This window comes from Pundamilia nyererei, unplaced genomic scaffold, assembly GCF_000239375.1.
Source record: "Pundamilia nyererei isolate P.nyererei 1_Seehausen unplaced genomic scaffold, PunNye1.0 scaffold00133, whole genome shotgun sequence".
Classification (NCBI taxonomy): Eukaryota; Metazoa; Chordata; class Actinopteri; order Cichliformes; family Cichlidae; genus Pundamilia; species Pundamilia nyererei.
This window is the reverse complement of record NW_005187534.1, coordinates 1,315,351-1,328,818: the sequence shown is the minus strand read 5'-3', so window position 1 is coordinate 1,328,818 and position 13,468 is coordinate 1,315,351. Positions and strand designations below refer to the sequence as shown.

At 42.3% G+C, this 13,468-nt stretch overlaps 1 protein-coding gene across 1 annotated transcript in view; it reads left to right on the top strand.

Moving 5' to 3' along the window:
• hectd2 (HECT domain containing 2) overlaps positions 1-12,045 on the top strand; it is a 59,718-nt gene extending 47,673 nt beyond the window's left edge. The window contains exons 19-22 of the mRNA XM_005743585.1: positions 2,158-2,264; positions 5,603-5,718; positions 6,884-7,027; positions 8,035-12,045. Of these exons, the coding sequence (XP_005743642.1) occupies positions 2,158-2,264; positions 5,603-5,718; positions 6,884-7,027; positions 8,035-8,155 (488 nt within the window). The 3' untranslated portion in view covers positions 8,156-12,045. The remainder of the gene's footprint in view (positions 1-2,157; positions 2,265-5,602; positions 5,719-6,883; positions 7,028-8,034) is intronic.
• The last annotated feature ends 1,423 nt before the right edge of the window (positions 12,046-13,468 follow it).

Sequence of the window (13,468 nt, the reverse complement as noted above, 5' to 3'; positions counted from 1 at the left end):
TACCTCTGGTGCAAATTACTGACCTCTGTCATCATTTTAGGTGGGGGAACTTGCACAATCGGTGGCTGACTAAATACTTTTTTGCCCCACTGTATGTGCAGAGTCACTGCACTTGACCTTTTACACAGCTACAAACTATAGCACTCGTAGGGATCATCATTATAATCACATGAGGTCAATAACGGCTCTCTGATAAAACTTTGTTGATGACATTAATCAGGTTTCTTTAGTTCATTACCTGACAGCAAAGTCACCTTTAGGTGCCTCTCTGGACCGTTGCCTGAAGATCTCAGGCTGTCCTGTCAGCATAAGAGGTCTTGTTCTTGTTGAAAGCCAGGCATCTGAGTTGGAGTCATTTTAGAGAACAGAGTTTCTAATTTTAACCCTTTAGAGCCGGTCGGAGCGGACACGCTCCATTTTGCGTAACTATTTTTAAATCCCTGTAGCTCTGCAACCACGTAAGCTAGCGCAATAATTTTTTTTGCATATGAAACCGGAGGAGTTGTACTTACATCTTATGCCATCATCTTGTCCTCGGTCACGGTTTCCTTCCACATATAGCTTTGCAAGAACTGCATAAAAAGCGCTTGCAGCAACAAAAACATAATATTCCAGAAAAACGCTTTGCCGATCCGATCAGCTGTTTGTAACACTTCCTACGTCCATCAGCGTGAACTGTCGCATGTCCGCCATGACCTGCCCGAAACCAGAAGTGATGAATGATGAATATGCTGTTATTTTGCAAATTTGTACAATAATATATATTTTCGTTTTTTCTGCAATATATGAAAATTGGTGTATCTCACAAATAAAACTATGAAGACACTTAAAATAAATTTCCTGTGGTGGGAAACTAGTTTGTGCAACTTTTTTGTATTTACAGTTTTGAGGGATAAGCCTCTTAAATTTCTCTAACTAGAAATATATGTTAAAAAAACAAAAACAATTTTTTTGTAGTTTATTGCACTTTTTTGCAATTTATGTAATTATTATGCACTTAATGCAGACATATTATTAAAGTTTGGGCTATAATGGTTGTATTGATGTATAGCAACTTGAAATGCTCCCAAAAATGGCTCCACAGCATGTAAAAATATAGTATAAGCTCTGGCGGACTTGGTTCTATGGTAGGTCTTAAAGGGTTAATTGAGGCAAATGAAAAGGCTTTTGGAAACATCAAGACATGAGATGACGGTAGTGTTACAAAGTTAAGATGCAAAATGTATTATTAGACTAAGTTTTGATAGCTGTATTTCTTAGATCAAAACTTTTGAACCAGTAACTATTGGTTTGAACTATTGGTTTGAACCAACTATGGGTTCAAAAGTGGACCAGAACAGGGAAGGAGGCACACTCCTCTCCTGTTCTTTTATTTTAACAGTGTGTTTTGTGACTGTGCTCTTCTCTGTGGCTGACGGACCAACAACACAAGCAAGAGTGACTCACATTTCCCACAGTGTTGTAAAAAGTCTCCATCTGGCAGCAGATGCTCTCTGCAGGTAGGCGGGTGTCTGCAGTTCTCTACCGTCTTCATGATCTCCCAGAAAACTACAGTGGCAAACCACATGGGAACCGTTAGTGTTGGCAGCAAATTCAATAGATGCTGAGACCATCATCTGATAAGCATGCAGCATAAGAAGCTGGATGTAAAATCAACGGATTGGTTCGGATGAGCATTCGCTGAATAGCTGGAAAGATATTTCAGCACTGGGCTGATGGATTCATATAAGACTTCGCAGTCTCTGAACTTTTAATGCAGTGCACTTAGTGACGAAATTGTTCCAGCGTGAAATCAGCTCTGTGATCCAACATCCTCATTAATGTAAAGAGAGCTACTGTCCTGCAGTCTTTAAGAGTCTCGAGTGTGTAATCCCGAGGAACGCCTTTATTGCGCCTTCTGTGCTCTTTAACTCCATGCGAGCAGTGAAACCTGGCTCAGGTAAAAAGCCTCTTTGTTCCTCCGGGGGGGATAAAGTCCAGCTGAGCACATCAACTCTGCTTCTCTTATTAAACTTGATTTTCCATCCAGTGGCTCTTGTTGGGGTCCGGGCCCACTCGTTACCAGCATCCCTCTCGCTGTGTTTGCTGAACGGAGGAGCCAAGGCTGAAGGGCAAATGTTTGTAATGGAAATCAAACAGTTTTTTCTCTTTCCACAGAGTATGTCCAGCTCTATGTCGACTTCCTGCTGAATAAATCCATTTATAAACAGTTTGCTGCCTTCTACCACGGCTTCCACAGTGTGTGCGCATCGGACGCACTCATGGTGAGTCTGCTACAAAATGTGTTATTGAAAGACCAATATGCTTTATCCTTTTCTTAAGCATTTCTTAACATAGACTCTTACGCAAAGACACCCATCCATTCCCTTCCACCTGATCATGGCACCTTTAAAATATTTCTCTGTCACATTTTAAACATTCGAATTAAACTCGGGGGAGATAGAACAGGCCAAACTGTGCACTCCATCCAGTGAAGGGCTTCTCAAAATACCAGTTCTCTGTTTGTTTCGAGATAAACTGTGTATAAATTTGCTGGAGAAACAATTCAAATAGTGCCAGTCATGTAAGATTTATCGCTTCCTGAGCAGCAACCGTGAAGGAAAGAAAACCCTCATGCGTTGATTATTTTTTGTGTTCGTAGGACGTTTTAGATTATGGAGTCAAACCCACAGTCTTTCTTACAGTTAGAGATAAAGCTGCCCAGTTTGACCCCCGTTTATCAGCCGAGTCTGAATCTGGGTCAGACAAACGACGAGTCAAACTGTAAAGAGTAAAGTGGCAGCAGGTCTCAGGCTCGAACTCGCTCCACTGGCCTCCTTATATCAGTTTGGGAAAAAATGGCATGCGTACCATGTCTCTATGATGGTTTTGATCATTTATGATTAGTTTAGTGATATATACATTTCAGTTTACAGTCACTGTAGGACTGGATTAAACTTGCTTGTGAATGTGGATGCAGACGACTGCAGACACGATGGCTGAGCAGGTGTTTGGTTTTGGGTTTTTGGAGTAGCTTTTGCATTACAACAAATCGGAGTGCACAATGAGGAAAGTTACATCACTGGGAATCTACACACACTGATGTGGAAACACTGGCCTAACTCATCTTTGCTTACTGCACTTCTTCTGCAACTAATTTTACAAGTACACCAAAAGTCAAGAGCTCTTCCTGTCTTCTTTAAACTTACAATAAAACATTAACAAGTCAGCCAAACTATTCCTAGACTCGGCAGTCTAATCAGAGATGCCCAGACCTCCAGATGAGCCGGCGCTTCCAGCTCTTCTGGAGGTGACAGACACAAACCGTCCAGTGTCCTTGGCCTGCCTCTTGAGTGGACATGCCTACACCATCATGTCTTTCTCTTTCTTTCAGCTGAATGACTGAGTTTGTCACCTTATCAGGGTCATGAGATGAACATTAAAGATGAAAAATAAAGCATGAAAATCACAGACAGTGGCTGAAAGGGCTGTGTGCAGCTCTCTGTCTGCCAACACAGCAGAGAAGCATGTTCAGTCTGTAAAGCTGAACCCAGAGAGAGCTCATTTCCATCGATGGTATCTGTCATCTTGTTCTTTTTTGGCCACTATTTACAGCACCACGTATCGTCACTATAACAGACCGTATGATGACAGACTGCACCCATAATCCACCTGTCAGTCTCTCACTACACACGCCTATTCTGTCATGTATAAGACCCAGAGATACTCCTTCACTCCAGCTGAGTCGTGTAGAAACCAAACTTGGTTTTCTTTGAGGTTATTATGCAGAATAAATCACTGTACACGTGCCTCATCACTTGGACTTGATCATTCTCCGAGCAGCATAAAGATCGAATTGATGCAAATTAATTTTGATGTTGTCTCGTTAGTAACTTTGAGAATGTCCGAACATCAGAGCGCCTCTCTTTGGACCACAGCGTTGGATAAGCCGATCGACATCCATCCTGATCAATGCAAATTGCTCAGATTAAGAAATAAAGTAAATGCAATTTGTTCAGCGTCTGTTATTTTCCCAGTATGATGACTTTTATTTTATTTTGTTAAGCTGTTATCAACACGATTATCCTGACAAAGTAAAAATAAAAGCCTCGCCGTCTTTCTGAGCTGACTTCCTAAAAGCAGGTAGTGATGTTTTGATGTGCTGACGTGAGTTTGACCTACTTCTGCTTTCTGAGTAATACTTTTTTTTTTCAGTTTTTCTGACATGACTCTGACTCTTCCGTTTACTGTCAGTCTTTGAGTCACGTCCGCACCCGCTGACGTTTCAAGATGTGATGAGACAGCCCTACAGTATTTTTGATGGGGGCGTGTTTGGCTTTGAGGGTTTCACACTTTGCGTCTGTGCGCTGAGTATTGATGGAGTTTCTAGCAGCTAAGTGAACTGGGTCAGATGTCTCAAGATCAGTTTGTTTTCCTTCGTTCTTTGCGGTTCGCTGTTTCAGTCTTTGTCCTGCACAGATAGGTCAGGATGAGGCTGCGTGCTCATAACCTGCTTTCACCTTGCAGGCAGTTTATTTTTCATTTATAGAAAATAAAGTGAAACTTTCACTGGATTCCTGTGAAGTTGACTGTTTGACACATCGGATGCTATCAGCTGCTGAGCTCTGACGAGACTTCCTGTTTCTCCTCCTCGTTTGCTGTTTGAGCTTCACTTACGCCGCCCGAGCAGCGGAAGCGCTTCTGTGTTTAGGTGGTGTTATGTTTTCGTTTATTAATTTAGAAGAAGCTGGTATGTGGCAAGGCTGCTGAGCTTCTGTATAGTGACATCAGCTCTGTGGGTTAAAACATTTAGACTTCCAAGGTTAAAATGTCAAATTCTGCTTATTAAATGGAAATCTGTTTATGTTTATTAAACATATTTGTTTTATTTTGTCTTTAGTTTATATTTATCGGTAATTTAGGGACTGTTTCCATTTAGTACATATTTTGTGTAACCTGTACAGCACTGAAGAAACAGAGTTCAACATAAGCTCAGACTGCATGAAGTGCAGTAATAAGAACAGCTGAGCAGGGTGCTCCAGCCCACATTCATATGATTTCCAGAAATAAAACTGCATCAATTGATTTAATTGAATAAGACTGAAATTCATGCAGTCTTATTCTATTAGGAAATAAAACAGATGGACCTCATGATCAAAAAATTCCAGTCTTTCTCTGGCTGTGGCTGGAGGAGCCTGCGGGAAACTAGAATTAGACCAAAGTGTGCCGAATCATTGCACCTCAGACACGTCAGAATAGTTTGAAGATGATGCGACATGTTGGTTATTGACCTAATGTGACTTCTTGTCCAACATCATGAACAGAATAACCTTCTGGTCAGTTAGTTTGTATTGTTCAGCCAACACCAGTTTACAACACCACAACTTTAAGTAACTTTAAGCCTGAACACAAAGCAAAGAGGATATTTTACAAAACAAAATCCCCTTTATGAAATTGTTATAAAGGAGGAAACTACCCACCAACCAGACAGCTGCAGATTACAGCCGCACACATGTGTGAATAATTGGTGTTGTGTTGAACATTAATGTGGGAAAACAAACATAGCGGCTGAGGTTTTTTCTGAATCGTATATCATTTGTGTTTTATCGTCTGGTGTTTGCAGTTGCTTCGGCCTGAGGAGGTGGAGATGTTGGTGTGCGGGAGTCCAGAGCTCGACATGAGCGCCCTGCAGAAAGCTGCTCAGTACGAAGGATACAGCAAGACCGACGCCACCGTACGGTACGACTCCAGCACTTCCTGTTTACTAACACTAGCTAACTGCTGTGCAGGAAGTCCACACATACCTCCCACTCTCTGCTTGGACAGAGAACCTCTGTACATTTTCTGTTTTTAGGCTGACCCCACTGTAAGTTTTCCATGCACAAATTACATAATGTGATGAGGTCAGCGCACCCGTTAAAATGTTACTGTTGCTCGGCTCCTTTGACTTTTATTGTCGCTCCAGACCATAAAGTGGAATTACGGCCCTTTTTGTCTCTCCTCAGCTCTGATTGTTTGTTGAAATAAGGTGGAAGTAACGTGTGCAGGGTGCAAATGTTTGCTTTGGATTCATTTTCTCGCAGGGTGTAATTCTCACTTGTTTTTCTGTCTCTCACTCACACACACACACACACACTCACACACACACACACACACACACACACGGGAGAGAGAGAGCTAGAGAGAGGAGAAAATAACGGCAGACAGTGGGCAACATGAGCTTTAGAAGAGAGAACGAAAGAACCTTTGTAAGAATAAACGCATGTTGGTGCTGAAACTTTTCACACACACACACTCACACACACACACACTCTCACACACACACACACACACACAGGCCTTTGTTTGTGGCGGTGAGGGAGGAAAATGCCGACACTTGTGAGCCGCAGATATTGTAACTCAGCGTGCTGCTGACAAGCAGCTGCAGGCCTGTTATACAACTTCAGTGCTGTCTGCCTGCTGTGATGCCAGCAGTTTCAAAAATTCTTGTTAGTTTTTGTCTGATTAAAGTTTCATTTTGCGCTTTGTTTTGTCAGCTAATGTTGGTGTCTCGACCACACACATAAAGATTGCAATAATCATATAAATGATGTCACACGATCGAACTCACCTTTAAACGTTAACAAAGCGAGAAACGTTGAAGGCTACAAGCAAGTAAGTTTGGACGGGAGCAATGCCAGGGTCGGGGTGGGACGGACAGTTTGTCGCAGGGCTCTCAGTGATCATGATATTCATTTTTCCTTTTTATTTTCTTGATTTTTCTCTCTCTGTAGTTACTGCTTGAATGACAGCGAGCGTTCAAGTGTTTCTTTTCTCGTTTTAACCCTTAGAGAATCCACTTCCCCTCTCCGAGTCTCTGTAATTGATTTGTTTATTTTATTATATGATCTTCGTGCTGTTGCAGATGTTTCTGGGACGTGGTGTTGGCCTTCCCTCTGGAACTGCAAAAGAAGCTCCTCCACTTTGCCACAGGGAGCGACCGCGTTCCAGTCGGAGGAATGGCCGACTTCAACTTCAAAATCGCCAAGATTGATGTCCCGACCGACTGGTAGGTTTTTGAAAAACTGCCATATTAAGACGAGGACTCGGGCTGCACACTGTCAGCTCTGAAACATAATGCACACGGAGCAGTCCTCAGAGCTGCCTGCCTGTGTGAGGTCTGCACACTTGACTGCAGGTGCCTCTGGGAACAAACACAGACTCTTTGAACAGTTTGCATAATCAGTCTTTAAGAATAAATTGAGTGTCTTGATCAGACAAAATTGTTTCATTTCCATCCTCATTTTTCGGGTTAGAGTTTCAGAAGCGTTCGAGTCGCTCGGCTGAAACTCCCTCGGCTGACTCGCTGGAGGTTTCGATTTGTGGAGCTGTTTACATAAGACTCACTGTTGAACGTTAACCAACTCTGGATCTGGGTCAGGAATGAGCAAGCTGGCCCACTGCTGCTTACACACACACACACACACACACACACACACACACACACCTTTAATCTCTAACTAAACACACTCTAAAATGTTTCCTTAATTGTTTCCTTTTCTTCGTTCCTTTTGTCGAAGCACCAGGAGCTGATAGATAAATACAGCTGTGTGGGAAAATGCTAACAGCTCTGTATATATTGGGCTGTATAATATTAATTATGGAGGCATTCGATGATCAACTTTGGGATTAACAATTTGGACATGTGGGTTTTTCTGCCGCACTCACAAGTGATTGTCACACTTTGTAGTTGTTAATTAGAGACTTTGTCATCTGGAATTATTGCGTTTGATCTCCCTTTACAAAGTTTTTTGTCAGAAAAGTATCATGTGAAGAATGCATGAGCAGTGCTGCTGTGCAGAGGAGCTCTGGCTTCTGCTGATCCCTCTGTGCAGCAGCTGCAGCCTCAGTGAGGCTTCAGTGGTCAGTGTTAACATCTCTGACTTTTTGTCTTGATGCAGTCATTTTAAAGTGATGCAACCTCAACAGAAAAGGGTGATGAAAGAGTGATTTCCCTGGCACCTCTTTATGTTTCACTGTATAACTTTGTTTTTCTTTTTCTTTTTCTCTCTGCAGGCTGCCGATCTCTCACACCTGTTTCAATCAGATCTGTTTGCCTCCGTATCGAACCAGGAAGGAGCTCAAACAGAAACTGACCATTGCCATCTCCAATGCTGAGGGCTTTGGCCTTGAGTGACTAATCTGCACACACAAACTCCCACATATACACACAGACTGTTTGCAGTGCTATCTGAAACTTTTCCCGCAACGCATCTGAGATCAGAAAGGAGATAAGTTGCTCGTTGTGAGTCAACACGTTGAGCAACTTTCTTATGAAGATGGATTCATCGGTGATTCAAATCTGCGGGGCACGAGATGGAAGCTTTGCCAGGAAAACAGCTGCAGAGAAACTCCAGAAATCCTTTAGTTTGTCCGTGGACTCATTCTGTGATTCAACAACACTAACAACACCAACTCTTTAAGCACTTTAGTTTACTTCATGCTTACCCATGACAGAATACAGTGAAGGAGGCGTGTGTTCAAACCTAAATTCATCACAACAGTCCCAAACTGTTCAGCCAGATTCATAAAGAACAAATTTCAGACAGTGAGAGAACAAAGAGTCCTGAGTGATGATGGCTAATGTCAACACCACGGAGTCGGTCTGGGATAACACGAAGGGCCAAGATGCTTGGAACAGCTGACCTGCCGAGTGGCTGGATAAATAGACGCAGACAAAAATGGTTATGTTTTAAAGACAGACACTGATCTCTGCAGCAGAGCAGCAGAATACTAAATTCAAAGAAAAGACAGGGCAAAAGAAAAGCTAATGCAGAAGAAACTGCCCTGCAGAAAATCACAAAGCACGATAAATACAGGTGAACATAACAGAAAAAATACACTAATAAAGAAATGACACAGAAACTACTGACGAAACAATAATGATGATAAAAGGCCAATAAAAAAAACTAATCCTAATGGGTCCTAATGGCTAATGTTTGATCACCTTTAGGTTTGACCCAGAAGATGTAAGGCTGTGTGTGCTGGAGCCCCTGAAAGGGATGGTGTGGTTAAACTATTCCCATGTTTCTGCCAGCAGGCTCCTCATTAGCTAAAGTCACACGAGTGTTCGCCCTGTGGTAGTTAGGATAGGCCACATACACCCCCCGGGACTCTGAACTGGATAAGCAGAAGAGAATGGATGGATGGATGTGCCATCACAGACCGTCTCAAACTGCAGTTAAGGTGTTGAGGTTTCAGGGACGGGTATACCTGTGCAGGGCAGTGCAAAGGAACTTGGTATATTTGCCAAGGGGAAAGCTGTAACTAGAGGATAAGATGGAGTAAAGTAGGACCCTAAATCTAACCTCGCGGTCTGGCACATGCAATGACAGCTGTAGATCTATAAATCATTTTGCATTGTTTCAGAACTTTTACACAACCCCGTAGATACCATACAAAAAGAAATAGAACTATCTTAAAAAGTTATGTTTTATACAGAATTTCATATATTTGTAGGTCCGTGCCACTGAAACCCGGTTATATTTGTTCCCTTAAACCTTATATAACTAAAAACTAAACGTCTCTTAAAGGTTACTGCTTTCTTTGGGTAAATATTCAAATCGAGTTATTTTTAACCAATGACCTGCTGTTTGCCCACCACTGAACATTTACTTTGGAGAGGCTCTGGCCTAACAGGAAGTTCGGCAGTATCACGCTCTTGAGTACTCATCATTTAAACATTTTCATTTAAATCAAGTAAAAGTAGAAACCGGAGGTGAATGTTTCGGACAGAAACACCTCCGGAGGGGAGATTAGTGTCAGTCCTGACTGAGGCATTTGAAACGTGTTGCATATGGTTTTGTTTGGTTTGCACTGTGAGGACTTAAAGCTTTGCTGGATGTGCTACCGTCAGATGTACGTCGATCGTCTTGTGAACAGTGTTTTGCTTGTTTTTTGACATTGCCGCCTGTTTTATGGAACAAAGGCTGCAGCAGTTCTTTGAAATGTTTTGAAATGATGACGCAGTTAAAGCTGAGCTGTTGATTAATATTTGTTTTCTTTTTTAATTTTGGTTTTCTTCTTTTGTTTTCATGAGTGACGGCTGCCCTCGGGCTGAGAGCCGGCCTGTAGCCGAGGGCTGACAGATTTTATCACAAAGTCATCTTTGTGCCCGAGAGAAACAACTCGAGTTAAGCACCTCTGTCTGACATGCACTGCTCGTTAATTTCCTTATTGGACTTATTTCGGACACTTATTTAAATTGATGAAAAAAGTCCATTCTTGCCACCAGCATCATAAACGTTTCAAAAAGTTGGAACTTTACGACTCGCTATTGTTGTTTCCACATTCAACAAAAATCGGAATTAGCTTTATCCTTGGGTTAAGATTTGGTATCCAGTGGGTTAAACTTGGGGGTAAGAGGCCTGGGAAAGCACTGAGTTCAATGAAACTGCATGCCCCTCCACCCATGCACAGAGTGGAGCCGTGGCTGTCACAGAAAGCAGGAACAGAGAGACACTCTGAGCCAAAATATGAGATCCATCATCGAACAGAACCAAACGCAGCACTGCACTCGGGTCCTGACAAACGCAGAGTAACTGTTGATGAGATTAGTACGAGTCTTTAGGTCTACACCAAAACCTAGATTTGTGTTAACCCAACATTTGCCGTATCTTCACACAGACACACAGATTCACTGAAAAAAGAACTGGTTATTAGGTGACTGTGTTCTCTGGATTTCAGGGTTCATTCTGTAGTCGAGATGAGGTTATTTCGAGGCTTTGGAGCAGGAATGGGACACTGTTTTACTCATTGTGTTCACATGCCCTTGAGTAATCAGGTATTTCAGACAAAAAGGTTTAGTTTAACTTTATCAGTAGTGGAAAGTGACCCATTTAGAGCTCAAGAGGCCGTTAAGTGTCAGTTTCAGAGCGGTGAGGATTGATTTATATTTAAAATTTACAGCACAAGAGATTCTTTGATCTTCCTAGAAAGAAAATAATGCGATTTTTCTTCCCTGCATAATCAAATAGAGCCATCATCATTTCCATCACGAGTGCAGTGCTGCTGTTTTTCCCCAAAGTGGTGTTTATAGTGTAACAATGACTCTGCAGTTGTTACGTTGTAGCTTCAGTTCAAGGGAGAAAAGTTACTTTGTAAGGCCTTAAAATTCGTTCACTGCAGAGTTTAATCAGTGGGGTAAAAAGCCGGTTGGCATCCAGACTGCCTGCTTCTTTAACTTTGTTGAACTTTTTTGGCTTCGAAGCCGCTCTCTCCTCTCTCTACAGCTGGGCGGCGGTAATTCCAAACCCCCAGCGCTCTCTTATGCAATGTTACCATGGCAAAATGTCTGAAATCCTAAAAAGACACTGAAGTAACCAAGCAACAGCCGAGCAAGCCGTATGGATGCGCCATCCAAACATCAACCTAATCTGGGTCAGTCTTTCACACTCAGCTATAGGGTCTGAGAAAGCCCCTGACGCAACAATGGGTCCTTTCTGTCATTTAATGAGCAGCAGTAGGAGCCAGAAGAGGCAGCCCGTCTCCAAGCATCTGTTGGAGAAGGCCTCCGTGGCACATTTGCATCGCGTTAGCCGCTTTGCTAAATACAAAAAAAAGACACATTTTACATGTCGGGAGACGGGAACTGAGAGGAACGTGGACGTCGAGGGTAATGTGATGTCACTCAAGTGTCTTCCTGAAATGTTGATTTGACCCGGGTGTGTTTTACGTGAATAGGACCAAGCTGTGTCAGGTTATGCAGTGGAGACAGCAGTGCAGAGACCTTCTTGAAAATCAGTTTGAAAATAGTTCAAACCGATTCAAAGATTTGTTGCGGTGTAATAATTTTCACGTCCGATATGTAAATGTAAAGTGCAGACGCCACTTAAAAAGTAAAGTCTCATGTTTCACAGGGAAGGTGTCAAATGTGTTTTATCCTGTGTTTTGTTGGGTTTTATCATGGGTTGACTTTGCATGACTCATATTTGAAACCTGTTATGCTTTTCTGCTGCCCAAATCTTACGTAACATACTGTGTTTGCTCCACAAGTATTTACAGTAAAAGCTCGTCTCTATCCAGAAACTGGTCTCCTGAGTTTTCTTTCCATCCAGTTTTATTGTAATTCATGCACATCCTGGTGTTCAAGCTGGCAGCTGCACAGACCACCACAGCCTCCTGCAGCTTCTCGCTGGGCAGCTGGATTAGTTTAGCTTAGGTTTTGTGGCTGTACCAGAGGAGCTGCAGATCAAGACTGGTAACTCACCTCGAGGCGAGCACAGCTTTTAGGTCACAGCATCACAGTGCAGTGCAAATTGTGGCTGCGTGATAATAAGTGTCTGTCAAGTGCAAATAGCTCTACTTCAAATTTGAACAAGGATACCAGCAAACCTGACTCATCAGCGGCGGTGGTGAAGCATTCAGTTTGGGTTCAAACTGAAACTCTCAGACATGCGGTCAGGTCCACCAGGGTTTCAATCAAACAACTGAAGTGCAGATTTTCAGTTTAATTCAAACATTTTAACAAAAAATGCATCAAAGTTTGGAGCCCATGGACATTATCAAATGATGCCCGTCCTCTCTTCAGACCACATCCACTGGCAGACACACGCTTATAAAATAACGTTACCTCCTGTTGTGTTCGACAGCTTCAGGTCTTTCAGGCCTTTTCATGTACAGATTGTTGATTTGGCCGCTCCTGAAGTTTCTGCTTTATGTCTGATATGTTAACTTTGTTTCTGCATCTTAATCATGGTGTCTCTCACCATCGTCAGCGTCTCTTTGGAGCTCTTACCGAGAGTTCAAGCAGCTACTTTTGAGCCTCTGAAAATGAATAGATTTAAAATCTCTTTTTCAGGAGTGACCTGGCCAAGATGGACAGCAGTATGATTATGACAAGTACATACACACCAATCAAAGAGTAAAAACTAAAACACAGAAACAACCAAGTTCATAGACGTCAGTATCAATCAAAGATGAATATCGTGGCAAAACTACTTGGTTTACAGAATTAAAATGATGAATAACTGATGTAATTGTCCAAAAACATATGAACCATATATAACTGTGACTAAGAGGAAGTGTGTTGGTGAACAAGTAGCTGTTTATGCACTGCTTCACCTCCACACCCCATACACAAACACGCCTCCTCTCTCCTTTTCTCTCCTTAAGTTTAGACACCAGTTCGCACTGACATTGCTTTTTTCTCATGCATATTTTTTCCTCCCCTTTTGTTGTGCCTCTCCGCCGTGGTGAGGCGGCCCACATTGATGCCGGGAACAAGAGATCTTATCGTTTGCTAAACAAACAGAAATATGTAGGCCATGGCCAGCACGGCTTTGTTACTAAATAACCAAACAACAGTCCACCATTATATTTTTTAATAGGACTCCCGTCTGGCTGAGTCTGCAATTTTCTCCCTATTCATGTTCAAAAATAAGCACACAAATTTGCCAAGTGTCTGGACAATGACCTTAAGTTAGTCCTTTGTTTTTTTATGTTAGCGCTG